Genomic DNA, 26,864 nt, shown 5'->3' with positions numbered 1-26,864 from the left:
TGGCTACAGCTCTGATTAGACCCCTAGCCTGGAAACCTCCATATGCTGCAGGAGCAGCCCTAGAAATGGCAAAAAAGACAAAAAAAAAAAAAAAAAAAAACCCTTCCTTGAATTGCTCCATGCAAGTTTTCAAGTTTATTTTTTACAGCTTCTTTCCAAACTGCATTTTAGAATAGTTTCCCTAGCATTAATGTTTTGTTTTTTTTTTAAATCATTTATCTGGATGTAAACTGAAAAATTAATCTGGGAGTTCCCCCCGTGGCGTAACAGGATCTGTGGTGTCTCGCAGCACCAGGACACAAGTTTGATCCCTGGCCTGGCACAACATGTTAAAGGATCCAGTGTTGCTGAAGCTGTGCCATAGGTTCCAACCGCAGCTCGGCTCTGATCCCTGGCCTGGGAACTCCATAGACCACAGGTTGTCCAAAAAAGAAAAAAAATATATTAATCTGTTCACCCCAGGTATTAAATGCCAATTAAAATCTTAATACATAAAAGTTCACAACACCCAACCATTAGCAATTTTGTGGCTCTGGAAGCCCTTTTATTCAGGATTATTTCTACTCTGTTTATGACTTCTGCTTGAGGGATGTGCATCTTAGTTTATGCCCAAGCAATAGAGTCTGGCCAACAGTTGAAATTCCTCCCCCACAGGTGCTGCCAACACACCTTCTGGAAATACCTATGATTTGGTGACCACATTGGCTCTATCATGGGCTCTATCACGAAAAAAAATTCTAGCAATCTGTTGCCTATTTGGGATTATTAGTCCTGTCTCCTAACGATTCTTCCCAGGAATCTGGGGCCAGGGTGAACTTCCTTCCTTTTACAACTAATAAAAAAAAAAAAAGTGGGGGGCAGAGGGAAGACAGAAGGAAGGGAGGAAGGTGAGGAGGGAGGCCCAACTCTTAGGTTATGATGATTTAAAACACATGTCCAGGGAGTTCCTGTTGTGTCTCAGTGCATTATGAACACGAAATAGTATCCATGAGGATGTGGGTTAGATCTCTGGCCTCGATCAGTGAGTTAAGGATCCAGTGTTGCCATGAGCTGTGGCACAGGTGGCAGATCCCATGTTGCTGTAGCTCTGGTGTAGGCCAGCAGCTGCAGCTCCAAACGACCCCTAGGGAACTTCCATATGTGGCAGGTACGGCCCTAAAAAGACAAAATAAATAAATAAATAAATAAATAAATAAATAAATGAAATAAAAACGTCCATCCAGTCTTTGACACTCCCCCCACCTCAAAAGTAAAGCCAATTTCCTTTCCTTTGAGAGTGGGCTGGACTTAAGTGACTCACTTCTAACAAATAAAATGAAACAAAAGTGACAGCGTGTGACTTTGGAGACTGGATCTTCAAAAGCCACTGTGGCTTCACCTCGGTGCTCTGTTTTTTACTCTCTTAAATCACTTGCTCTGGGGACACAGCTGCTGCATTGGGAGCAGCTCCCTGGGGAAGGCCTGTGTGGCCAGGAGCTGAAGGTGGTCTCTGGCAAACAACCAGCAGGAAACAGAGGCCTGGAAACAGCCACGTGGGTGAGTCATCCTGCAGAAGCCTTCTTCGGTAGAGCCCTGGGATGACTGTGGCTCCATCAACAGCTTTACTGAAACCTTGTAAGAAACCCTGAACCAGAACGACCCATCTAAATCCATCTCTAACCCTCGGAAACTGTGAGGTAGAAATGTTTGATGTTTTAAGCTGCAGGGGTTTAGGGTCGCGTCTTAAGCAACAGAATAACGTGTACAGGACTAGTAACAATTGCCAACATACCCAGATAGCATCGAATCTTAATTTGGACTCAAAGAAAGGTAATCACTACATTTTCATTGGGTGATTTCATTTACAGTACTCTGTTCCAGGAACTATGCCCCACATAATTACCACTTCATACACAAAGTTATTAGGGATGATCACCTTACAGAAAAACTTTCAGCCATAAGGAATTGCTAAGTAAAGTAAGGTCTGTCAATTGAAAGTGATTTTACACAACTTATAGCAATAAGTTTAAAGATACAAAAGACAATAAAAGAATATAAAATTTAGTGTATAGATATATAAAAAATTGTGTGTGTTTGTGTGTGTGTGTGTATATACATACACAATTTTATATATATATGGAATGCTAGCTTGTCTTTGGGTTACTTAGCTCCAGAGAGAGAGGTGAGGTGTGTAGCTCTCTAGCAACTACAGCCACTATAGGTGGCAGCTAGGACTCTCATTTTCATGGGCACTTGAGGACTCACAGAAATATGAAAGGAAAGGGGATTTTACCCAGAGCTGGGATTCTTGCCTCACCAGAGACTGACTGATCTCTAGATTCAGATGTTGGTGTGGTTTTATCCCTACCCACCTGCTAGTGTGATTCACCAGCATTAAATAAAAATGATAACGGTCTGACCACAGATCCTGCCATCACTCTTGTCTTCCTCTTTCTCTCACATCCCTCATCTGGTGTGACAGCAAATCCTATCAGCTACACTGATAAGAGGCATCCAGAAACCGAGCACTTTCCAGCATCTTGAATGTATTTCCAGTGCCCAGAAAACTGCCAGACACAGAGTCATCATGCAGTAATGACTCACTGAAAGAATGAAGTGAATGATATCATATCGCTGCTCTTCCAAGCTTCCTTGACAAAGCTTGGTCCATGATGCCTCCATGTGCTTTAATCTGGCCCACATATCCCCCCCTTTTCTCTCCCTGGGCCACGAACCAACAAGTATCCTGCACTCCAATTAGAGTGACCTACTTCTAATTCCTCAGTTTCTTATGATGTTCATTCCTTTCCGCCTTTTCCAACACTGTTCTCTCAGCCTAGAACATCTTACAGTCATGTAAGCATCATTTCAGCCACCCAAAATCTCGCTCTAGCTTAGATACATCTCCCCGTTCTTGCCCACCACAGCACAAGCACTTCCATCGCAGCACAAACTACACTCAACTGAGATGTGTCTGTCTCTTCATCAGAATGCTAAACTCTGGGTCTTGATTGCCTCGCTTTGATATTCCCAAAGGGTAGCACAAGGCCTGGTTTGTGGAAGGCAATAAGTGTGAGTAAATCAATGAATGAAAGGACTCCTCTGTGTATTGAGTTTGTTCACTTATGGAATCATAATAATACCGGGAGTTCCCTTTGGGGGCAGCAGGTTAAGTATCTGGCATTCTCACTGCAGCAGCTTGGGTTGCTGCTGTGCTGTAGATTTAATCCCTGGCCTGGGAACTTCCACATGCTGCAGGTGCAGCCTAAAATGAAAAAAAAAAAAATTTAAAAAGGGGTAGTGCAAGGATATATATTCTTTTCATTATAAATATGAATGAATTATTATTTGGCAGTAATACTTCACATTCATCTTTAAAGGAAGGATGAGTCTGAATATTTGCTTTGAGAGTAACCCAAAGACAAGCTAATGTTTCCTTTCCCTAGCACATTTATCTCTCTTTCTTTAAAATTTTTTATTTATTGTGATATGAACACTTTACATGAGATCTGCCTTCTTAAATTTTTAAGTGTACAATACGTTATTGCTGACAATCAGTACAATGTTGAATATCAGATCTCCAGAGTTTATCCACCTTGTGTATCTGAAAAACAGCTTATGCCTGTTGATCACACAGAAGAAGAATATATTCAACACATATACTCTAATTTCATTGAAAAAAAAATTTTCAAACTTCCATGTGCCATACATTGAATTAGAGGAATCACCTTTCAGTTTCACTACCCCTTCCCAGACTTCCTCTCTTTCTTTTTCAAGATTGGGATCTGCACTGTAAAAATACAAATAACACAAAATGCTTTATTATCATAAGACTGCAACTATATACAAAAATCCATGTGAGCAGAGACTGGAAAAGTAACATCAGGCACAGTTCACTGCCATTTACTAAGCAGATACCGTGACCCATAAATTGTTGTTCCGGATTCGATTACAAAGAAGGAACAGCCCCTCTCCTGGAGGAATTCATAGTCTCACGGCTTTTATACAAATTGCTGGAATCTCATTTGATAAGAAATAATGGTGATACTTGCTCTGTCCACAGCTCGAAGGACACCAACATGCCAGAGGAATTAAACTACTCAGATATCACTAGCCACTAGGGTTTGTGGGCCTCTGGGAAATCCCTGTGGAGAATGGCAATGATATTATTATTAGTGGGAACTAGGATTGCTACTGAGATGAGAAGAGAAAAGAGTTTTTTTGTTTTGTTTTGTGTGTTTGCTTCAGTTTTTTGCTTTTTAGGGCCTCACCCATAACATACGGAAGTTCCCAGGCTAGGGGTCAAACCTTGGCTGCAGCTGTCAGCCAACACCACAGCCACAGCAACGCTGGATCTGAGCCACATCTGCGACCTACACCATAGCTCATGGCAATGCCAGATCCTTAACCCACTGAGCAAAGCCAGGGATCGAACCCACATCCTCATGGATACTAGTTGGGTTCGTAACTCACTGAGGCACAATGGGAACTCCGAGAAAAGAGGTCTTGGTGTGTAAGAAGCAGTGGATGTCCTCCTCACACAGTTATCACATAATCAGTGTTGGTGCTTTTCAAGCTTACAGATTGAAAAGGTCCTATTCAAAGAGCTAGTGTCGGGGCAGGGGAGGGAGGCAAAATGCAAAATGACCCCTTGGCCTCTAGTGCTGGGATGGTTGTTGGGGCCTGGACCCCTTCTTCAGGTGCTGCCTTGATGCCTGTTTACATATTCCCCATATTCAGCATCTTTTCCCAGAACCAGTTCCAGGAAGGGCTGGGCCATCACTACTTCGCAGGCAAGAAGATGAGATATAAAGTTTCCAGTGTCTGTCTAGGATCCAAAACACTAAAAGCTTATTTTATTTCCTTCATAAAGGGCCAAGACCTGTGAAGCACAAAGGCCTTCTGCCATTCTTTAAGAAGGAAAGGCAATAGGCTATCTTTCCTGCTTCTGGATGTATTAGCTTCCACCCAGGACAGACAAGGAGACTCTCTACTTCCAAAACAGGCTTGCAAAAGTAGTGAAAGATAAAATGCATATTCAGTAGGAGATGCCTTCCTAAAAGAACTATTACAAAAGAGGTGTGTGTGTGTGTGTGTGTGTGTGCACGCACGCGCGCACGCACATGCACACCTTTGAAACTTTCATCGGGATCAAGAGCTTGAAATGATGCCATCAGGACTTTTTCTCTCTTCTCCCTTCATCTCTTGTCTCTAATTTCTTTTGTGTGAACATCAGTCTCCCAGCCAATTTCAGAACAAAACCCCCACCACCACCCTTTCCTCATCCTGCCCTGAATTTTCAGGTTTACAGGGTTCTGAGCACCCAAAAATTCAGCAAGAAAAAAAAATCTTTCCTTCCCAGATAGTGGGCTCTGCTTGGTCATAGGCCTGTCCCTCGACCACAACTGTGTCCAGGAAGATGAGACTGACCAACTTGGGTCCCACACCCACTACTACAACGCTGAGGATTTGAAACACCCACCAGGTCAAAGAGGTAAAAATTCCTGAAAGGAAAATATTTCTGGGAGTCCAAAAACAAAAACAAGTAACAATAGGTGTCTACTACATTAGAAGGGAATAGTTAAGGTCAGCTTCTTAGTTTTTTCCACTTAGATGGGGAGATACTGTTGATAGAAAATGTCGATGGAAATGTTCACAGAAATGTTAACTAGACCTATTGCAGTGATCATTTTGCAATACGTACAAACATCAAATCATTACATTGTACACCTGCAACTAAAATGTTATATGCCAATTATTCCTCAATTAAAAAAAAAAGAAAATGCAGAGGTAGAAGCAGTTTGAGCACACAGGGAGAGTTGTTTTTAAAATATTGAATTTAAGGTGACTGGAGGACAATGAGGTAATCTCTTGCAAACAACGAGTCAGGGGCACTGCAGAAAGAGGTACATTTCAAATATAAATTTTAAAGTATAAATTGATTTGTGTTAGGGTGCGTCAGGCCCTGCAGGGGGAAACTTACTACAATTCCTAAATGGGGACGCTCTTTAGCGAAAGATCGGTCATCTGCATGTACTATTTTAGAAATCTCCATACAATATCAAGCCCCTCAGAAGATGCAGTGCCTCCCAGTTGTGGCTGCCTGTCACTGCCTGACTTGGGTTTGCGGTCGCCCTGGTGGACCCCAGGCAGAGCCTAAAGTGCCTCCAGGACCCTACGAACTACCCGCGGACTACAATCCCCAGCATGCCCCACAAGGGTGAAGGACGTGGCGGTGGGTGGGGCCGGGAACAGCCACTCCCACCCCACCCCACCCCCGCGGGTGGCCGGGCGGGGAGATCGGGCGGCGCCGAGCTGAGGCGGCGAGACGAGCTCCCGGATGTGGAGAAGCTGGGGAGAAGGCGTGGGAGGAAGATGGACTCAGTGGAGAAGGGGGCCGCCACCTCCGTCTCCAACCCACGGGGGCGGCCCTCCCGGGGCCGGCCGCCGAAACTGCAACGCAACTCCCGCGGCGGCCAGGGCCGAGGGGTAGAGAAGCCCCCGCACCTGGCGGCCCTGATCCTGGCCCGGGGCGGCAGCAAGGGCATCCCCCTGAAGAACATTAAGCACCTGGCGGGGGTCCCACTCATTGGCTGGGTCCTGCGTGCGGCCCTGGATTCGGGGGTCTTCCAGAGGTGCGCATGTGCGAAAGTGGGCGGTGCGGCCTGGGAGGGGGTCGCGAGGGGAGCCGGGCCGCTGGCGGGGCAGTGGCTCGTGGGGCTGTGGCCCATGGAAGGGTTGTGCAAGATTCGGGGTGTCCGGGCCCAGGCTGACAGCCCAGGGAGGAAGGGCTCCAGCTTCTTCCTTGTTCCGTGGCCGCTAATAGCCGTGAACTTGAGACAGTTCCTGTCCCCGCCCTTGAGAATAACATCCGTAAATGAGGAGATTTCCCCTACTCAACCGTTTGCGCCGCCCGATTTGACCTCACTGGGTAAAGGAAAGGAGGCCACCCTTCTGAAACGTCTACGATAATTTGTGAACTCCTTTAAACAGAGGCCATTGGCTTTCCCCTGTTGCTCATCTCCTGATACCCACTTGGTGCTGATCGATTGAGGAAGCATCAGGTTCATGAATGGAGTGGGGTGTTAAGGCTTTTCCAATTTCCAGCTTAGCTTGGCGATCCTTTCCTGACCTTTGGGAAAAAGCTATCTGCCTGTGAGTCAGCACTATCTAGAACGCTCCCTACATTTGTACCTATGTGAGAGACAGTGGGAAAGCGCACCCCTGGGCTGTTGGATGAAATGCTTATAAATGGTTTCATTATACCTTTGGAGCCTCGTTTGCCCTAAGGACAGTTTTAATTGTGCATCATTTAGAGGCATGGCCATATGCCATATTGGTCAGGAGTTACAAGCTGATGTCATTCATAAAAGAAGAGAGAGAGAATTCTGTGCCAAGAATGAATTTACACATGGTAATTTCAGCCTAATTATGATTGAATTTGTTACAGTGGAAAGTAAATTATTTTCACCTTTTGATGTTTGGGCTTGGGTTTTTTTAAAGAGATGGCTGGTTTTGGAGTATATTCATTACCCATATTAACATATGGATAAATGGTTTTCGTTTAACCGATTTTGTTTCCAAAGGAGATAACAAAAAAGTTTAAGTTTACTAATTTTCTTAATGTTTTAATCCAAAGATAGTCCTGGGTGGTGCAAGGTAAACAGGAGCCAGAGCACAGAAGATAACCCTCATGTAACAGGAAGTGTGCAAAGGAGAGATAGGGAAATACTTGGGGATTTGGTTCAGTTCAGTAAACACAGCCCTGTTTTCAGCCATACAACCCCGTCCATCCAAGAGAATACCAGGATGAATGTGACATGGTTCTTGTGAAGCTCTCCGACTTTTGGACATTTTTACCTCTTTACAGAGGATATACACTGAAGGGAAAAAAACAGGGGTGGGGGATGGACCTGGAGAAGGTGCATCCAGGCAATAGCAATGTGGTAAAATCCTGTATTTGTGAAGTGAACTAGAGATCAAAATCACATTCATAATGGATTGAGAACAGAACTCATTTATGACTCTTTGGTTGCATAGGTCAGGAAACCCCTTTCAAACTGGCTTAACCAAAAAAGGGTAAGGCTTGTTTGAGATTCAGTCAGATTCAAGGGCAAAAGTGATTCATTTATTTAGCAAATATTTATTGGCTACCTACTACTTAACAGACACTATTTTGTGTCCCTAACCAGGGGTTATAGCAGTCCCTAGGTTCATGGAGCTTGCACTGTAATAGGGAGAGACAGTTACTATGCAAAGAAGTTAATATATTTTGTATCAGATGGCGATACATATTTTTAAGAAAAAGTAAGGGGGTAGTGCACTTGGTCACCATAATATGCTGTATCTTGGTTCTTCTAGATGGGTTCTCTCCCTGTATGGTATCAAGGTGGTTGTGCTGAGAACTGCAGAACTTTCCACACATAACAATTCCATTCAACCCCCCTGTGTTCAGCCAAATTCTAGCATGATTTCCAGCAGTTGAAGGATGATCCTCATCCCCCTACAAAATGCCTGCTTAATGCTGCCAGGAGAATTTAACTTTGTTCTGACAGATAGCCCCTGAACGCCCTCTTGCAGCAGTTACTTTAGAAAGCCTGCAGTTACAGCAGTTCCCTGTCCTGGTTCAACAGAAGCAAAACTGGCTAGCATCCATGAGGACACAGGTTCGATCCCTGGCCTCAATAAGTGGTTTAAAGATCCAGTGTTGCCATGAGCTGTGGTGCAGGTCGAAGATGAGGCTGAGATTCCTTGTTGCTGTGGCTGTGGTGTAAGCCAGTAGCTTCAGCTCCAATTCGATCCCTAGCCTGGGAACCTCCATATGGTGTGGGTGCAGGTGTGGCCCTAGAAAAGACAAAAAATAAAAATAAATAGAAAGTTTGCCATTATAAATCCCTTCTCTGCCCTTTGTGGTGTAATCTGCCACCCAGATGTGGTAGGTTTGAATTTAACTGACTTACTCTACAGCCGTAGCCGCAGTTTGGAGCGGCCCTCCTGCTTCTCACCCTCTACTTAGCTTTCTTCAGCAAATATTTACCCTATGAAGAAATTGGAGAAAACTGCAGCTGCCTGATTTGTGTTTTTCAGGGCTGGAAGATACCTTGGCCTTGGAGATTATTTTGTTCAAAATCATGATTTGGCTTAATTGTGTTTTCTGACCTGCTGAGAATCAGAGCTAACAATACTTTGAAGGTGGCTAACTTTGCGTACCACCTTGGATTAACCAGTCAAGAAAAGTGCTGAAATAATATTATTTTCATTTTGTAAAAGTTATTGTTAGAGCTGAGTTTGTAAGAGCTTAGTTTTCAACAGTGAGTGTTGTGTAAGTAAATCTCAGGTTGAATTGATTTTTTAAAGGTGTTGCCTAACACCCTTGCGAAAAGTAAATACGTTTTAGTTTTATTTCTAGGGCATGGCTCGATGATTAATGAAAGGCCTATCATGTGTTGTCCTTGAGATGGCAGTTTATGATTTGAAGTAACTGTCACAGAAATCACGGTTGATACTCCTGTTAATCCTGTTAGAGGTCGTATGAATTCACTTGAGGCTAAAGCCATTGGCATTCGATTTTGACATTTACTTGATATTGATTTTAAATTCTTCTGAGACCTGTTTGTTTACTTGCTCATTCTTTTTCTTTTGCCCTCCCTCATCTGATGTCCCAAAGCCAAAGGAAAGTGATTGGCTTACTTACTCCCTTTAATCATGATGATCATTGTATTTTAAGTGTACCTATAGGGTGCTGCTCTCATAGTCATAGTGCCATTGCGTTACATAATACATACAGATTAGACATTTGGACCTTTGAAGGTCTGAAAGCAGAACTTTCAACTTTTCTTTCTAACAGTCTGAGGATTAAATGAGACTGTAGATAGTCCTTCATTACCATTCCTACTTTATTATTTTCAATAGCTAATATTTATTCAATGTTTATTCCGTATTGTGGTTTCTATTTAATTCCCGTAACGACCATGTTAGGTAATTACTATCATCACCTCCGTTTTCCTGAAAATTGAGGCTTAGGGAAATTATGGATTTGGCCTGGGGTGTCAGGATTTGAACCCCTTCCTTCCGAGCCCATGTTCTTAACATTTACTGTTTCATTCGTTCAACAAATCTATATTGAGCATCTGAATATAGGAAAATACTTTGTAAAAAGTAAAGCATTACAGGAAGCCCTACCTCTCTCTGCCTCTACTAGTTGGCTGAGAGTTTCTCAGGAAGATAGTTTGTATCCCCATTGTCCACAGCAGGGTCCGAAACAGAATAGACACTCAGGGAAAATTTCATGAATAAAGGACTGAATGAATAATAAAAGGGAAGAGAGAAGAAACACAGGCAAATGTCTTCCCAAACTGCTCTTAGTTTTTATTTACCTTTTAAGCATTTCAAAAAGATCACTGAACCCTGTGGTGATGAATGTTTCTTACAGCAAAGATCAGGATAATAGTGGCTTCTGTAATTTATTTCAATTACTGATATAAACTAGATATCAAAAGACTCCTCTCTTTTACTGTTTGTTTGTTTTACTGTATTACACGTTACCTCCCTCCTTTTACCCTCTTATTTTTAAACAATTCCCTAGGTTTTCGTACCTCGTCGCATACCTTTCATACCTTGTTCTATACCTTTGTGACACTGCTCTAGTATAAAACATATCCCCAAATTATTTTAGATTTTGAGGTAGAGGAAAATAAGGGCTCCTCTGTTCTGCCTCTCACCAAATGACATGAGTAGATACGGCATGCTTAACTCCTAGCCAGTGGCTCATCTTGTTTACTAGGCTTCCTATGGGGGGAAAAAATGTTTGGATGGGTTATTGATTTTATCTCTAGATTTAAATCTTTCTTCTGCCAATACTAAAGGGAATAGTGATATTAAATTAATAAATGAAATCCAGAGATGTTAGAAGAATTTCTTTAGTTTCTCACTTCCTTTTCACTCTTGACAGTTGAGCATAGACATTTGAAATATGCAGTTTCTCTTTTGTTCAATAGATGTTGAATGAAAGGCATAAAAGAAATACAGTTGACCCTTGAACAATGTGGGGGTTGGGAGATGACTCCCCTGTCCATCCCCCCGGTAGTTGAAAATTCCAGATCAGCTTTCAATCCCGCAGAATTTAACTACTGATAACCTGCTGTTTCCTAAAGCCTTACCAATAACATAAACACATTTTTTTAATTAAAATTTTTTAAATTTAATTTTTAAATTCGGTAGTGTTTTACAATTTTTTAAAGTTTCACATACGTGATTTCATATAATCCTGTAATAACCCCTTCCCCCTATATTGCCCCTCTCTTTTCTCCCCACTAGTAACTACTAGTTTCCTCTCTATATCTGAAACAAATTTTGTTTTATTTAGTTTCACGTTTTATGTTTCATTTATTTTTATTATCGATTAACACACTTTATATATGCATTGTATAGTATGAAGTATCACAATAATATAATGTAAGCTAGAGAAGAAATGTTATCAAGAAAATCATAAGGAAGAGAAAACACATTTACTATATCAATGTCATGAGTTTACTTTGTTTATAAGATGAACCACATATCTGTCAGTACCTACATCAGTGTTGTCTTACATGATACAAAATACTGTAGATATTATACACATTACTAACACTGGCCACAAAAATAAAAAGATACTGTGAAAAATTAATATTTATTTACAGGTATAATGAGTTGTGTTGATAAGGAAGAAGCAACAATATGATTGCTTTAGGATAGCCTAATATAATCAATATGATTACTTCACAGTAGCCTAGCCTATACACTAATGAATGAATCTCATTATGAAATCTTTATGGCATGTGGTATTACAGTCGTATTCATAGTACAGTGTCAGAAATATTGTTCCATGAGTTCCCGTTGTGGCACAGCAGAAATGAATCTGACTAGTATCCATGAGGATGTGGGTTTGATCCCTGGCCTTGCTTAGTGGATTAAGGATCCAGCATTGCCATGAGCTGTGGTGTAGGTCAAAGACACAGCTTGGATTCGTCATTGCTGTGGCTGTGGTGTAGGATGGTAGCTCTGATTCCACCCCCAGCCTGGGAACTTCCATATGCTGCGAGTGCAGCCCTAAAGAGACAAAAAAAAAAAGAAAGAAAAAGAAAAGAAATATTGTTCCATTTAAAACAAACAGATCTGGCTTTGCCATGAGCTGTGGTGTAGGTCACAGACGTGGCTCGGATCTGGTGTTGCTGTGGCTTTGGCATAGGCCAGCAGCTGTAGCTCTGATTAGACCCCAGCCTGGGACCCTCCATTTGTGATGGTGGGCTGATACATAGTTTCTCAAGTTAAGGCAGGAGGGGGGTGCAGGAGATTTACTATATGATAATATATTTCATTGAAAGGAGAGTTATAAAACAGTAAGGAAAGAAAAACATTAATTTTATATTAAATATCAGTCATCTTATGCCAATGTAAGGATAGATCCATATCTACATATGTTTTACATATTGATGGCATGCCTAACTTTTTAAATTTTTTTCGGTACTTCTACGGTACATGGTTTGCAGTTTTTTTTATATTGTTGCAAATCTCCTAAAATTTCTCCAAAACATTTATTGAAAAAACGTCATGTAGTTCAAACCCATGTTGTTCAAGGGTGAACTACATTTGCATAGACCAAAGAAATCATTCAGATATCTTTGTGGAATGTCACTATTGAAACATTGTGGCTAGAGCGATAAATCTTCTGTGTCTGTCAATGGGAATTTGTAAAGGTTAAGGAAACATCTTCAGAGGAGACTAGGACACATTCCCAAAATACTATTTTGTATTTTACTCTTAGTTGTTATCATATAAAGTCCACATGGTCAACTCTGTAAGCTGTGGTTAATAGAGTTGTTAAACTAAACTCTCCTGAGCCAATCAAGTCGTGTTCTCCACGTGTCTAATTGTTATTGGTGGCTTTACCCAGGTGATTCTGTGTTCAGATATTTTTGTACCCATACACCCATTGTTAGTTGACAAAAAAAGATGAATTGGCTTGTCTATTTTGAACCCAGACTTGGCCGTTTAGTCTCTACTAAGCTTGAAACTGTTTCAGCTTTGTGGCTTGGCCCAGCCCAGTCCATTTTTTTCTTAGCAAGTATATTAAATACTTCATACAAAATTTTGGATTTAGATGGGGAATAAGAAGCAATATCTTCGTTTCCTTTAGATTTGAACTTCTAGTGTTACTATTTTGTTTAATACACCAGTAGCCTTAAAAATATCAATTATCATTTTTTCAATTTTTATAAAACCATGTAAGGGTTATATAAATAATATGTGTATAAATAATATAAATTTTATATATGTAAATATAAAATATCTAGGACCACATTTTTGATTTTGGCTTTTTTTTTTTGGCTCCACCTGCTGTATGTAAAAGTTCCCAGGCTGGGAACTAAACCCGAGTCACAGTGACCCAAGTCACTGAATCCTTAACTGCTAGGCCACCAGGGAACTCTGATTCAGACATTTTCAAATGTGGTTTATATAGACAATACTTTGTAATTCTTAAAATTTATATTACTTTGGATCTGTAACATTTTGATGATACAGAAACTATTCTAACACTATGTTAGCTGTATTTTTGGGGTTGCAGAGCTCCTTTATATCGTTAATGATTTTTTTTAGTGATTTGGCTTTTTATTTTTTAATATCTGTACAGTGTGTGGGTTTCAACAGACCATGATGAAATTGAGAATGTGGCCAAACAATTTGGTGCACAAGTTCATCGAAGAAGTTCTGAAGCTTCAAAAGACAGTTCTACCTCACTAGATGCCATCATAGAATTTCTTAATTATCACAATGGTATGAGTTTGACTAATAGTTTATTCAAAATTTTACATAATTTTCAACTTGCTTATCATTTCACAAGACTTGTTTCTACATTTGAATTTAGATCTTAGTATTACTTGCTTTCCAAGAACTTTATTTTGATGACCTTTTCATTTGTTTTATCTCTTTAAGAGGTTGACATTATAGGAAATATTCAAGCCACTTCCCCGTGTTTACATCCTACCGATCTTCAAAAAGTTGCAGAAATGATTCGAGAAGAAGGATATGATTCTGTTTTCTCTGTTGTGAGACGCCATCAGTTTCGGTGGGGTGAAATTCAGAAAGGAGGTAATCTGTTGTATCAACCTTTATTTTAGCTCATTTTATGAAGAATTAATTTTTTCATATGTAAATATTCTTTAGGAGTGGGGAGAGTAAAAAGGGAGCAGTAAAATAGAACGTAGGATTCTTAACTTTAGTAAGTAATGACATTTGTAATCAATTCTAAATCTTATGATTATTTACGCAAAACAGTGAGACCAAATTAATTCTCTACTTTGCTTTTTACAAAGGGACATTTTAACCATCTGTTTGTATTCTGAGGCAGACCTGTCATTTTTCTAGATCAAATACTTTTATGTTTGTTCTAGACTTGTTTGATACATTCCTTGTAAGTCATATGGAATTGTGAGAATACGTTTTCCACCAAAAAGTTCTGGAGAACTTTCCAAAGTTTATAACTCCTTGTGCAAGGAGAGTTCCATAGTGTTTAGCTGGAGCCTGATTTCTAGCCAGATAAACTAGCAAAACATGTAATAAAGAATAGAATCACCAACAAACAGGTAAGGTAAGTGTAACATACGTGAAAAAAGGCAGGGTTGATTTCTGTTAAGTGCCCTGACATTTGTTGAATGTAGGAAAAGTGGCCCAGTTGTCTCTAATCTATGTTTGATTTAAAAGAGATTGTAAGGAAGATGCAGTGAAAATGGAGAAGGTACACAAAAGAGCGTATTATTAAGATAATAAGAGAAAGATAGAAAATGATTTTTCAGTCTCTGAATGTTATCAAAAACAATAAAATAGATCAATGAGTGTATTTATTTATTGATTTCATTCAATAAACATTTATTGTCTTCTCTGTGGCAAATTCTGTGTTAAATTATATGTGTAGTATTTTGAACTTATTCACTAAATCTCTGAACTAGGGTATAGGAAGGATTAAAGCTTAAAAACACATTTTTGAAGCGAATCAAGGAAGCCCAGTGTTAAACTGGGTATTGAGATTTGTATGCTATATGATTAAAGTTTAAAAGGTTCAAGAAATATCTGTGCACATCCACAAACACAAATTTTCAAAAAATTTAGTGAAAAGGCAAGGGAATCCCTATAGACCAATACTGAAGTCTTCATTTATTATATCATGTTATACTCATTAATGTTGGTACTGCTGAGCTTTCATTATATGTAAATAAACAGTTCTAATTGTCATGTATATTTTATATTACTGTATTTTAAACTACTGCTCTGGTAAGAATGTGTATTATGTAAAAATATCAAGTGCGCAAGTTTCAGTAACTTAATGAGTTAATCTTCATTTTTCTTTCTTTTTTTTTTTTTGTCTTTTTGCCATTTCTAGGGCCGCTCCCGCGGCATATGGAGGTTCCCAGGTTAGGGGTTGAATCGGAGCTGTAGCCTCCGGCCTACGCCAGAGCCACAGCAACACGGGATCCGAGCCACGTCTGCAACCTACACCATGGCTTATGGCAACGCCGGATCGTTAACCCACTGAGCAAGGGCAGGGACCGAACCCGCAACCCCATGGTTCCTAGTCGGATTCGTTAACCACTGCGCCACAAGGGGAACTCCAATCTTCATTTTTCTATAATAATTCCATGAAAGTAATTTCTCAACCACATTAGATAGATAACATATACATTGTATTTCTACAGAAGCACATAGTGAGAGGTAGATTAAAGGGCTCAAATATTGAATTATGGGTATTTTATGACTAGTTCAGTTCTTTCAAAATTACTTTAAGGTTGCCTTTTGTCCTCCCAAAGCATTGTATTTGTATAAATAATTTAAAACCTTAATTATTCAGAATTTCTCTAAAATACTTTCTTTTTCTGTTATTGCTACTAAAAAGCAAAGATAAATCATCAGAATTATTAGGGGTTTTGTTCCTTAAAAAATCCTTTTAATTATTTATTTAGATACAGAAATATTCTATGTTCTGAGTTCAATTTTATTTACTTTTTAAAAAAAATTAGTTAATGAATTTCAGTATTGAAAGCACCTGGAACTTACTATAGCTTTTTGCTTTTAGTTCGTGAAATGACTGAGCCTCTGAATTTGAATCCAGCTAAACGACCTCGTCGGCAAGACTGGGATGGAGAATTGTATGAAAATGGCTCATTTTATTTTGCTAAAAGACATTTGATAGAGATGGGTTACTTACAGGTTTGTGCCCTCGTTTCATAAAAACCTTTTAAACACTTTTATGTGCATATTTGAGTTCTATGAAAGAAGTTTGGTACAGTTCATAAAAGAAAGTATCAGTCCCTCAAAGAAAAGCAGTAGCTGACAAGATTTGTCACCTGAGGCATTTATCCTGCACCTTTACCCCAAACTTTGGAATCTAGTCAGTGAATATGCAGGGGATTTTCTACAACTGTAACATTAAGGTAAGAAATAAATCAAGTATTGACTGTTCTGCATATGTCCCAGCATTCATATTACTCCTTTCAAGACTCTGTTTTTAATCCATGCTTGTATTACTGTTAGGTTGTGGTTATACAGTTAAATAACCTCAATTTCTTTTAAGAGAGACAAAAAAAATTACAACCGTATATTAGAGGTAAAAGAACATCAACCTGGGTGTCAGGAAAATCGGATTATAGTAATCTCTCTCTCTCTATAACTATGTAACCTTAAATATATGGTTTTTACCTGTTCTGAGTGTTAATGCTCTCATTTTACAATAAGTGGGTTGGATAGCTCTAATTGTTAGAGTCTGTATGGTTACATCATATACTATTTGTTCATTTCAGTTATAGCCATTATTTATTCGATACCTACTATGGATCCAGGACTATATTAAATTCTACGTAGATTATCTCATGTAATTTGCATAGCAGCAGAATAGACATTGCTAGTTCTGTTTTGGAGGAGGAAACAGCAGCTCTGAAAAATGAAGTAATTGGCTAAAAACAAGTTGTAAATAGAATTTGGATTCAGGTCCTTATGTTACTAAAAAATAACATTAAAATAACATTAAAAAATAACATTAAAAAACCCCCAAACCCCATTCTTTACAGTAAAAATTCTAATGTGACTCATTCTCTTGACGGGAAAATTTTTTTTCTAGTTGTCCACTCAGTAGACAAACTATAAGCTGGCTGTTCAGTTAAGTTTGAGTATTCATGAAAAATAGATTTGACATCTGTAGAGACCACCCTCCCCCAAGCTTTTTGCTAAGGTGGACTGTGATTTCACCCTAGGAGAAAAATGGAAGTTTCTCATTGTAACAAGATGAGTAAAGAGACTGACAGTTCTGAAAAATGATTTTCCAGTAATTTATTCTTGACCTTCAAATGATTACTAGAAAAGGCAGCTCTCCTCTTGCCCCCATATTCCAGGATCATGACACTGTTTCTACCTTTGCCCACGTGTGACCCAGATAATTATTGTCCACTGCCATTTGTAGCTCAGGGATCTAAAACAGTTTTGTGCAATAGATATTACAGTGACTTTTCCTCCCTAGTCTTGCCCCCGATTGCAAACAGAGAATTTCCAAAAACATTTATACTACTGCTTTTGGATAATGACGGAAGAGACTGCCAGAACAAAAGGGTTACAATTAGGGAGTCCTTAATTCCTTGTGGTTAGAAGAGTGGAGGATGTGCATTATTTCTGCTCTTTAATAGAAATCTATTTTAAAAAAATAGGAATTTGCACTGTGTAGATAGAATTGAAAAATGTTAATGTGATTTGTTTTGTGTGGTTTAAATATATGGGAAACAAAAAGCTTTCCCCTCCAAAAAAATTTTTTTTGTTGTATTCCTGGTATTACAGGGTTATTCATTTTTCTCTATGCTGTAGAAATGAATTCATTGCTCTGCATAATGATAATTTTTTTGATATGTGTGAATGCATGTTGAAAACAGTCCTCATGGCATCTGCACTGTCTTTAGGGTGGGAAAATGGCCTACTATGAAATGCGAGCTGAGCACAGTGTGGACATAGATGTGGACATTGACTGGCCTATTGCAGAACAAAGAGTATTAAGGTAAGAATAAGACGTGTATAGCCTTTGCACTAGACCATAACAGATTATTTTTAGTAGATACATTTAAAGTCACTTATAGACATTGATTTCTGATCCTCCAAACCTCTTAGGATCTTTTGTAATTAGTTTGCTCCTATGAGGAAAACATATACATAAAATATGTCTATAGATGGCTTATTCAGTAAGCATGTAGTCTGGTTAGACCACACTATAAGTTGAAGTGTATATGTGCCATAACTCTGAAAGGTGATGTTTGAGTAATTGAATGTGAATGGGTTATCAAGTTTATTGGTGTTAGCCAGATTAGTATTGTACTTGTATTCAAAGGTCTATTTTGGTTTCTTTTAGATTTGGCTATTTTGGCAAAGAGAAGCTAAAGGAGATAAAACTTTTTGTTTGCAATATTGATGGATGTTTCACCAATGGCCACATTTATGTATCAGGAGACCAAAAAGAAATAATATCTTATGATGTAAAAGATGCTATTGGGATAAGTTTATTAAAGAAAAGTGGTATTGAGGTATGTGCCTCCTATACATAGCAGTTTTGTTGTTTTTTTTTTAAGATTGGATTTAGCGTCAAGGAACATGTGAGGGAAGTAGATTTATATTTTTAGTATTATCTATTAAAATATCTGAAATTTAGGCTTCGCATGCCTAGAAAATTATGCCATTTACTTTTAGATGAGTAAAATTAGTAAAAATTTGTCTATCAACAAATAATATTTATTTAATGAATATGAGCATACTGTTTTTAATAAACACTAACTAATATTTCTCATAAGATCTTGCAGCAAGAAAGAATTCATAGAAAATGGATGTTCGTGGAGTTCCCGTAGTGGCACAGCGGAAACAAATCCAATTAGGAACCATGAGGTTGTGGATTCGATCCCTGCCCTCGCTCAGTGGGTTAAGGATCCAGTGTTGCCGTGAACTGTGGTGTAGATCGCAGATGCGGCTTGGATCTGGCGTTGCTGTGGCTCTGGCGTAGGCCAGTGGCAACAGCTCCGATTAGACCCCTAGCCTGGGAACCTCCATATGCTGAGGGTGCGGCCCTAAAAAGACAAAAGACAAAAAAAAAAAAAAGAAAAGAAAAAAAAAAAGAAAATAGGTGTTTGCATTTGGAAAAAACAAATAGGTGGATTTTTAAAATGTAGCTTATTCATTCATATGTTGAAAAAATTTTTTTTGGTCTTTTCTTAGGGCCGTACCTGCAGCATATGGAAGTTCCCAGTCTAGGGGTCAAATCGGAGCTGCGACTATCAGCCTCTGCCACAGCCACAGCAACGCCAGATCTGAACTGTGTCTGCAACCTATGCCACAGCTCACGGCAGTGCCAGATCCTTAACCCACTGAGCAAGGCCAGGGATTGAACCTGCATCCTCATGGATCCTAGTTGGGTTTGTTACCACTGAACCACAACTGGAACTCCCCTTATGTTGAAATTCTTAATTCAGAATAACAACATGTGAATTTTCAAAATTGAAGTTTAAGGTGATTTCTTATAATTCACTAGAAATCTTAAATATGTATTCCTAAGCAGCACAAGAGACAAGTTATAGGCTTTCCTCTAGATATATTGAATCATAGGAGAATTGTAGGTTATTATCAGACAATGTGTGGCATGTTTTTTTACCATAGATAGTGTCCATTTCACTGTAGAAAACAGTATCTTCTACCTTTATTGGACTACTAGAAATAAAAAATAATAACATCATTTTAAAATAAGTTAGTTGATTTTACTTAATCCTTTAGAAGGTCAAAGGACTACTTATTTGTAATTTGTATTACTTAAAAGGTGTTATGAAAGATTTCTGTTTTCTCATTGTGTCCCCTCCCCTCCTTTCTTAAGGTGAGGTTGATCTCAGAAAGGGCCTGTTCAAAGCAGACTCTTTCTTCCTTAAAACTGGATTGCAAAATGGAAGTCAACGTACCAGACAAGCTTGCAGTTGTAGATGAATGGAGAAAAGAAATGGGCCTGTGCTGGAAAGAAGTGGCATATCTTGGTTGGTATCTTTCTGTTCAGCCATAATAATATATTAGTGATTCCTGATATAGGAAGTACATTCGGAATATTTTTTGCTATTATTAAAATGTGCGTAGATTTGACCCCCAGATTCCATTTCCAGGAAAGAAACTGGACAAATGTGCCTATAATGGAGGGAAAAAAGAACCCACTTAAAAATGGTACAAAAATAGATTATCCATAAAAATCAAATACTATGTAATCATTAAAAACAATGCTGTGATATGTATTCCTTGATAGGGATTACATGGTCAGATATCACAAGTTTTTCATTTTAGCATTAAGCAAGTGTATTTCTCAGGTGTCTAATCTGTGCATGCCTGGAACTGGTTTCTGGGGCCTGCTGCCTACAGAGGTTATGGTTTAATGATGTCAACATTTTAAATATCAGTAATGAAAAGTTATTAAAACACATAATAGCTATAAACGTATATGAAACAAATACTTACAGGCACAATATTGGAAGAGAAGATGCATAGAAATGCTTTGGGAGCATTGATCTGGGGACTTCAGTAGTAGCTTTTGAATCACAAATGAAGATTCAGTGGAGAAAAATAATGTAGAACCTTTGATGGAAAATTATCCAATTTTTGTAACAAGAGAATTTTAATGAAACATGTAACAGATCCCAGATATGCTTATAGTTATTATCTGTGTGACCTTGAGCAAGCTTCTCTAAGCCTTAGTTTTCCTATTTATAGTATAAACACAAAGAAAACTTCATAGGACTATTGGAAAAGAAACCAAAGATGATATAAAATCCTTAACACAGAGTGTACATTTTAGTAATAAGTGTATCATTTATGTAAGTAAAACTGTAAAATTATATCTGCCAAACTGTAGTGATTATCCATAAATAGTAATAGTCAGGCTGATTTTTATTTTTTTGCCTTAGTTTATCTTCAAAAAAGTTTCCACCAAGAATATGCATTACTTAAATCACATGTGGTAAAAACTATAGAAAGTGGAGGTAAGAAAATAGAGAATAAACTCCAAATTTTTATTTTAAAAATCAGAAGCAATGTTTTATATCAGCTACATAAATGTATAAAAGTGTATTCCTTAAAAATTTCAACCCCTTGAGTTCCCGTCGTGGCTCAGTGGTTAACGAATCCAACTAGGAACCATGGGGTTGCGGGTTCGGTCCCTGCCCTTGCTCAGTGGGTTAAGGATCCGGCGTTGCCGTGAGCTGTGGTATAGGTTGCAGACGTGGCTCGGATCCCGTGTGGCTGTGGCTGTGGCCTAGGCCAGTGGCTACAGCTCCGATTCGACCCCTAGCCTGGGAACCTCCATATGCCACAGGAGCAGCCCAAGAAATGGCAAAAAGACAAAAAAAAAAAAAATTTCAACCTTTTTTTTTCTTCTAATTTTATTGAGGTATAATTGATGTACAGCACTATGCAAGTTTAAGGTATACAACCCAATGATTTGACTTACATCATGAAATAATTATCACAGAAAATTTAGCGAACATCCATTATCTCATATAGATACAAAACAAAAAGAAAAAATCTGTTTTCCCTATGATGATAACTCCTAATCTACTGTAGTTTTTTTTAAAAATTTTTTAAAAAGTTTTATTGAAGTATAGTTGATTTATAAGGTTGTGATAATTTCTATTGTACAGCAAAGTGATTCAGTCATACACACATCCATTCTCTTTCAGATTCTTTTCCCACATAGAGTTGTCTGCTATATAGCAGGTTCCCATTGGCCAGTCATTCCATATACTTCAGTGTGCATATGCCAATCCCAAACCTCCAGTCTATCCTTCCCAACCCCCCACCTTTCCCCCGTAGTAACCATAAGTTTTTCAAAGTCTATGAGTCCATTTCTATTCTGCAGATAGGTTCATTTGTATCCTTTTTCAGATTTCACATTAAAGTGATATCATATTATGTTCGTCTTTCACTGTCAGACTAACTTCACTTAGTATGATAGTTTCTAGGTCCATCCATATTGCTGCAAATGGTATTATTTCATTCCTTTTCGTGGCTGAGTTGTATTGCATTATATATATGTACCACCTCTTCTTTATCCATTCCTCTGTGGATGGACATTTAGGTTGCTTCCATGACTTGACTATTGTAGATAGTGTTGCAGTGAACACTGGGATGCAATTATGGTTTTTCTCTGAATAGATACCCAGGACTGGATCATATGGTGGTTCTATTTTTAGTTTTTTGAGGAACTTCCATACTGTTTTCCATAGTGGTTGTACCAGTTCACATTCTCACCAGCAATGTAAGAGAGCTGCCTTTTCTCCACCCTCTCTAGCATTTCTTGTTTTCAGACTTTTTGATGTTGGCCAATTGGGCTGGTGTAAAGTGGTAGCTCATAGTAGTTTTGATTTGCATTTTTCTTAATAGTGATTTTGAGCATCTTTTCATGTGTTTTTTGGCCATCTGTATATATTCTTTGAAGAAATGTCTGTGTAGATCTTCTGCCCATTTTTTGATTGGGTTGTTTGCTTTTTGAGCTACAGGAGGTGTTTGTATATTTTGGAGATTAATCCCTTGTCAGCTGCTTCATCTGCAAAGATTTTCTCCCATTCTGTGTGTTGTCTTTTCATTTTGGTTATGGTTTCCTTTACTGTGCAAAAACTTTTAATTAGGTCACATTTAATTTTTTTGTTGTTGTTGTCATTACCCTAGGAGGAGGATCTGAGAAGATATTGCTGTGGCTTATGTCAGCGAGTGTTTGGTCTGTTTTCCTTTAAGAGTTTTATAGTGTCTGGTCTTTTTTTTTTTTTTGTCTTTTTGCTATTTCTTGGGCCGCTCCCTCGGCATATGGAGGTTCCCAGGCTAGGGGTCCAATCAGAGCTGTAGCCACCGGCCTACGCCAGAGCCACAGCAACGCGGGATCCGAGCCGCGTCTGCAACCTACACCACAGCTCACGGCAACGCCGGATCGTTAACCCACTGAGCAAGGGCAGGGACCGAACCCGCAACCTCATGGTTCCTAGTTGGATTCGTTAACCACTGAGCCACGATGGGAACTCCCCTATAGTGTCTGGTCTTACACTTAAATCTTTAATCCATTTTGAGTTTATCTTATGTCTTACCATACTGTTTTGATGAGTATAGCTTTTGAAAACAGGGAACATGATAACTCTGGCTCAGGTCTTCTTTCTCAGGAGTATTTTGGTTATTTGGGAGCTTTTGTTGCCATTCAAATTTTAGTTGTATTTGTTCTAGCTCTGTGAAAAATGTTTTTGGTATTTTAACAGGGATTACATTGAATCTGTATACTGCTTTGGTAGTTATGGTCATTTTTAACAGTAGGAATTTTTCTAATCCATGAGCACAGCATATGTTTCCATCTGTTTGTGTCATTTTCAGTTTCTCCCATCAGTGTCTTAAGAGTTTTCCAAGTACAGGTCCTCTGTCTTCTTAGATGTATATCTTAGATATATTCCTGAATCATTCTTTTTGATGAAGTTGTAAACAGGATTGTTTTCTTAGTTCCTCTTTCTAATAGTTCATTATTTGTGTACAGATATCCAGTAGATTTCCATATATTAATTTTGTATCCTGCAACTTTACCTAATTCATGTATTAGTTTGAATCACTACTTTTATCTATAAAATTTAATAAATAAAGCTTAGTTTGAGGGGTGGATTATGCAAAGAAATACTTTAATTTTTATCTTTCATTGAAAACAATTCAAATTTCAGTACACTTAATAATAAAAAAATGTCAGTAGATAAATGCAAAACAAATTAAAAACAATCAGAGAATTCTCTTGTGGTTCTGTGGGTTAAGTATCTAGTGTTGTCATTGACTTGGCTTGGGTCACTGCTCTATGGGTTTGATCCCTGGTCCAGGAACTTCTACATGCCATGAGTGCAGCAAAAAAATGTAAAACAATCACTTTTCTCCAACATTTTATTAGTAGTAGTTGGTCTGTAGTATACTGATAACTCTACTCAGAATGGTGAATCTTAGGTCCTGGGAGCTTCTGAAATTCATCCTATCAAAAAAAAAAATAAATAAAGAGGAGGTGGAGAGAATAAGTCAGGCAGGGAGAGAAAAGATATAGTTATGTCAATGTGGTGGTGGTAGTTTCTCTCTCTCTCTCTCTCGCTCTCTCTCTCGCTCTCGCTCTCGCTCTCGCTCTCGCTCTCGCTCTCTCTCGCTCTTTTTTTTTTTGGCTTTTTAGGGCCATACCTGCGGCATATGGAACTTCTCAGGCTACGGGTCGAATCAGAGCTTCAGCTGCCAGCCTACGCCACAGCAACACCAGATACAAGCCACATCTGTGACCTACACCACAGCTCATGGCAACACTAGACCCTTTAACCCACCGAGTGAGGCCAGGGATCGAACCCACATCTTCATGGGCACTAGTCAGGTTTTTAATGCACCGAGCCGTATCAGGAATTCCTGATGGTAATTTTTCTAGTAAGCAGCATACAAATCAGAGAGAACCGTTATAGAGTAAAAGAAGCAAGAGATATATAAACAAAATGCAGTATTGGACCTTGTTCACTTTCTGATTCAAATAAATCAACTATATAAAGACAGTTTTGAAGCACCTGAGGATATTTGAGCATGCAGGAGGTTATTAGATGATATTAAGGAATTGTCGATTTGTTAGTTTGATGATACTGTATCATATTCTTGAAAATATATGTAGTATAGATGCTGAAGAGTTTTTGGGAAAAATATGATATCTGGGAATTCCTTCTCCCTTTTTCTTCAATATACTTGCAGGCAGAGAAAGGCAAAAATACTAAGGCAAAACATTAATCATTATTCCACATGAATTTAGGATTCTTCCAAGTTTGAAATTTTCCTTAATTAAAAGTTTAAATAATTATAATTCATATATAGAATTTCTAGTAATTTTAACATGCATAGCAAGTAGAAAGGTGTACTCCATTCTCTAGTAAGAAGTGTTTATTATGAATTGCTTAGGAAAAGCCCTAGAACTCAAAAATTTATTATACTTGTAATTACTTACTGTTGTTCCATCTAACCTATAGTTTTCTTTTTGTTTGTTTTTTAGGGCTGCACCTGCAGCATATGAAAGGTCTCAAGCTAGGGATCAAATTGGAGCTGGAGCCGCCGGCCTGTGCCATAGCCACAGCAATGCAGGATCTGAGCTGGGTCTGCAACCTACACTGCAGCTACACTGGATCCTCAAACCACTGATTGAGGCCAGGGATCCAACCTGTATCCGCACGGATACTAGTCAGTTTTGTTACCACTGAGCCATAACGGGAACTCCTAAACTTCAGTATTCTTATATGCAGTGCCTACAGTTACCAGAATAACTTACTGGTTGCTGTCTGCATTAGTTAGCAGGAATATTCTCTTTAAATATTCAGCTCATGTTTCTTTAACTTGATAGGAAATGAAGTGTCTGACGAGGAGTGCCTGAAGAAAGTGGGCCTTAGTGGTGTTCCTGCTGATGCCTGTGCCGCTGCCCAGAAGGCTGTTGGATATATTTGCAAGTGCAATGGTGGCCGTGGTGCCCTCCGAGAGTTTGCAGAGCACATTTTCCTACTAATGGAAAAGGTCGTTAATTCATGCCAAAAATAGAGATTAGAATAATGTTGGAAATGAAAGTATACAGCCTTCTTCAGCCACTTTTATTTTTGATCAAGTCCAACTCCATGCTGTAATGTCACAGACAGTGTGATTTGACTTGTGATATATCTTAATATCTTTTAAAGCAAAGTCTTCTCAAAACTGTCACTCCAAAACCTTCTATGAAATAATCGTGCTCTACTTTTTTCTTTATGCAGGATAATGAGAGATTGATTGCAGTCTTTCTCAGATTTTTAGTAAATGCAAGCAAGAACTTCATCAAAATTGACTTTGTATTGTACACTGTAAAATTGTGTGTTTGTGTGCTTTTAATGATGCTGAAACTTTATTTATTTGGGGACAGTTTGTCTGGTAAGACATGCCCTTCTATTAATTAATAAAATTACATTTCACAAACTTGATGAAAACTGCCTTGTTGGCTCTAGAAGAGATTTACCAAACATTGCCTGATTTCCTTTAAATACTGGACGTGCAGTCAGGTGAGAAACAAGCCACTAAATACCAATTGTAGAACATCTGATTGTACTTCGTATATGGATACATATAGCACATAAATACAAATACAATTGCCTGAAGAAATTCATGGATTACGAAGATTGTATATTGATTTGCAGTAAATTGTTTGCAGTTCCCTCTGAGGTCATGGTAATTTTGTGTACTGAACTTGGCTATTATCACAATTTTACAGCCACCACAAATTGCTCTCCCACCTGGTTAGCTTCCAAGAATGGGGCATTATCTCATAAATGTGGATGCTTACCTAATAAACACAAACCATTTCCTGTGGAACATTTTCATCTATTTCTGCTATAAGAAGAGTTCATGTAAAACTCTGGCAAGAAGCAAGCCATTCACACCATGACACGTGGGAATCTTTTTTCCTGTCAGGACTGGGTGGATCTGTACACCACAGAGTCTTATGTAGGCCAGGCATAAACTGGAAGGAAAAAGGACCATCATCTACCTGAATTTCCATTACCTTTTGTCTTAGTTTTACTCCAATCTTTCTTGCTTTTCCACTGCTAACTTTATTTTCTCTCACCCCCTTAAATGTACACTTTCCCAAAGGCTCCCACCCTAGTACTTGTTCTTCCCAGAGACCACATCTCTGTTCAGTTTCAGCATTGGCTTCCATGTGGATGACTCCAAAATCAAGTGACTCCAAAATCGAACCTCTGTGGCTGTATCTCAGACTCTTCGTGCTATAAGCCAGACTCCTGTCCCTCATCTCAAATGTC

At 38.8% G+C, this 26,864-nt stretch overlaps 1 protein-coding gene across 1 annotated transcript; it reads left to right on the top strand.

Moving 5' to 3' along the window:
• Window positions 1–6,251: 6,251 nt before the first annotated feature.
• CMAS (cytidine monophosphate N-acetylneuraminic acid synthetase) lies at window positions 6,252–26,022 on the top strand. Its single transcript, XM_047787417.1, has 8 exons — window positions 6,252–6,614; window positions 13,649–13,791; window positions 13,951–14,106; window positions 16,085–16,218; window positions 17,952–18,046; window positions 18,395–18,566; window positions 19,898–20,051; window positions 25,427–26,022. Exons 1-8 carry the CDS (start codon window positions 6,355–6,357, stop codon window positions 25,615–25,617), a joined length of 1,305 nt encoding a protein of 434 aa, XP_047643373.1. The 5' UTR covers window positions 6,252–6,354; the 3' UTR covers window positions 25,618–26,022.
• Window positions 26,023–26,864: the final 842 nt, after the last annotated feature.

Source organism: Phacochoerus africanus, chromosome 7, assembly GCF_016906955.1.
Source record: "Phacochoerus africanus isolate WHEZ1 chromosome 7, ROS_Pafr_v1, whole genome shotgun sequence".
Taxonomy (NCBI): Eukaryota; Metazoa; Chordata; class Mammalia; order Artiodactyla; family Suidae; genus Phacochoerus; species Phacochoerus africanus.
The sequence above is the reverse complement of the archived record's forward strand: the minus strand, read 5'-3'. Positions and strand labels throughout refer to the sequence as shown.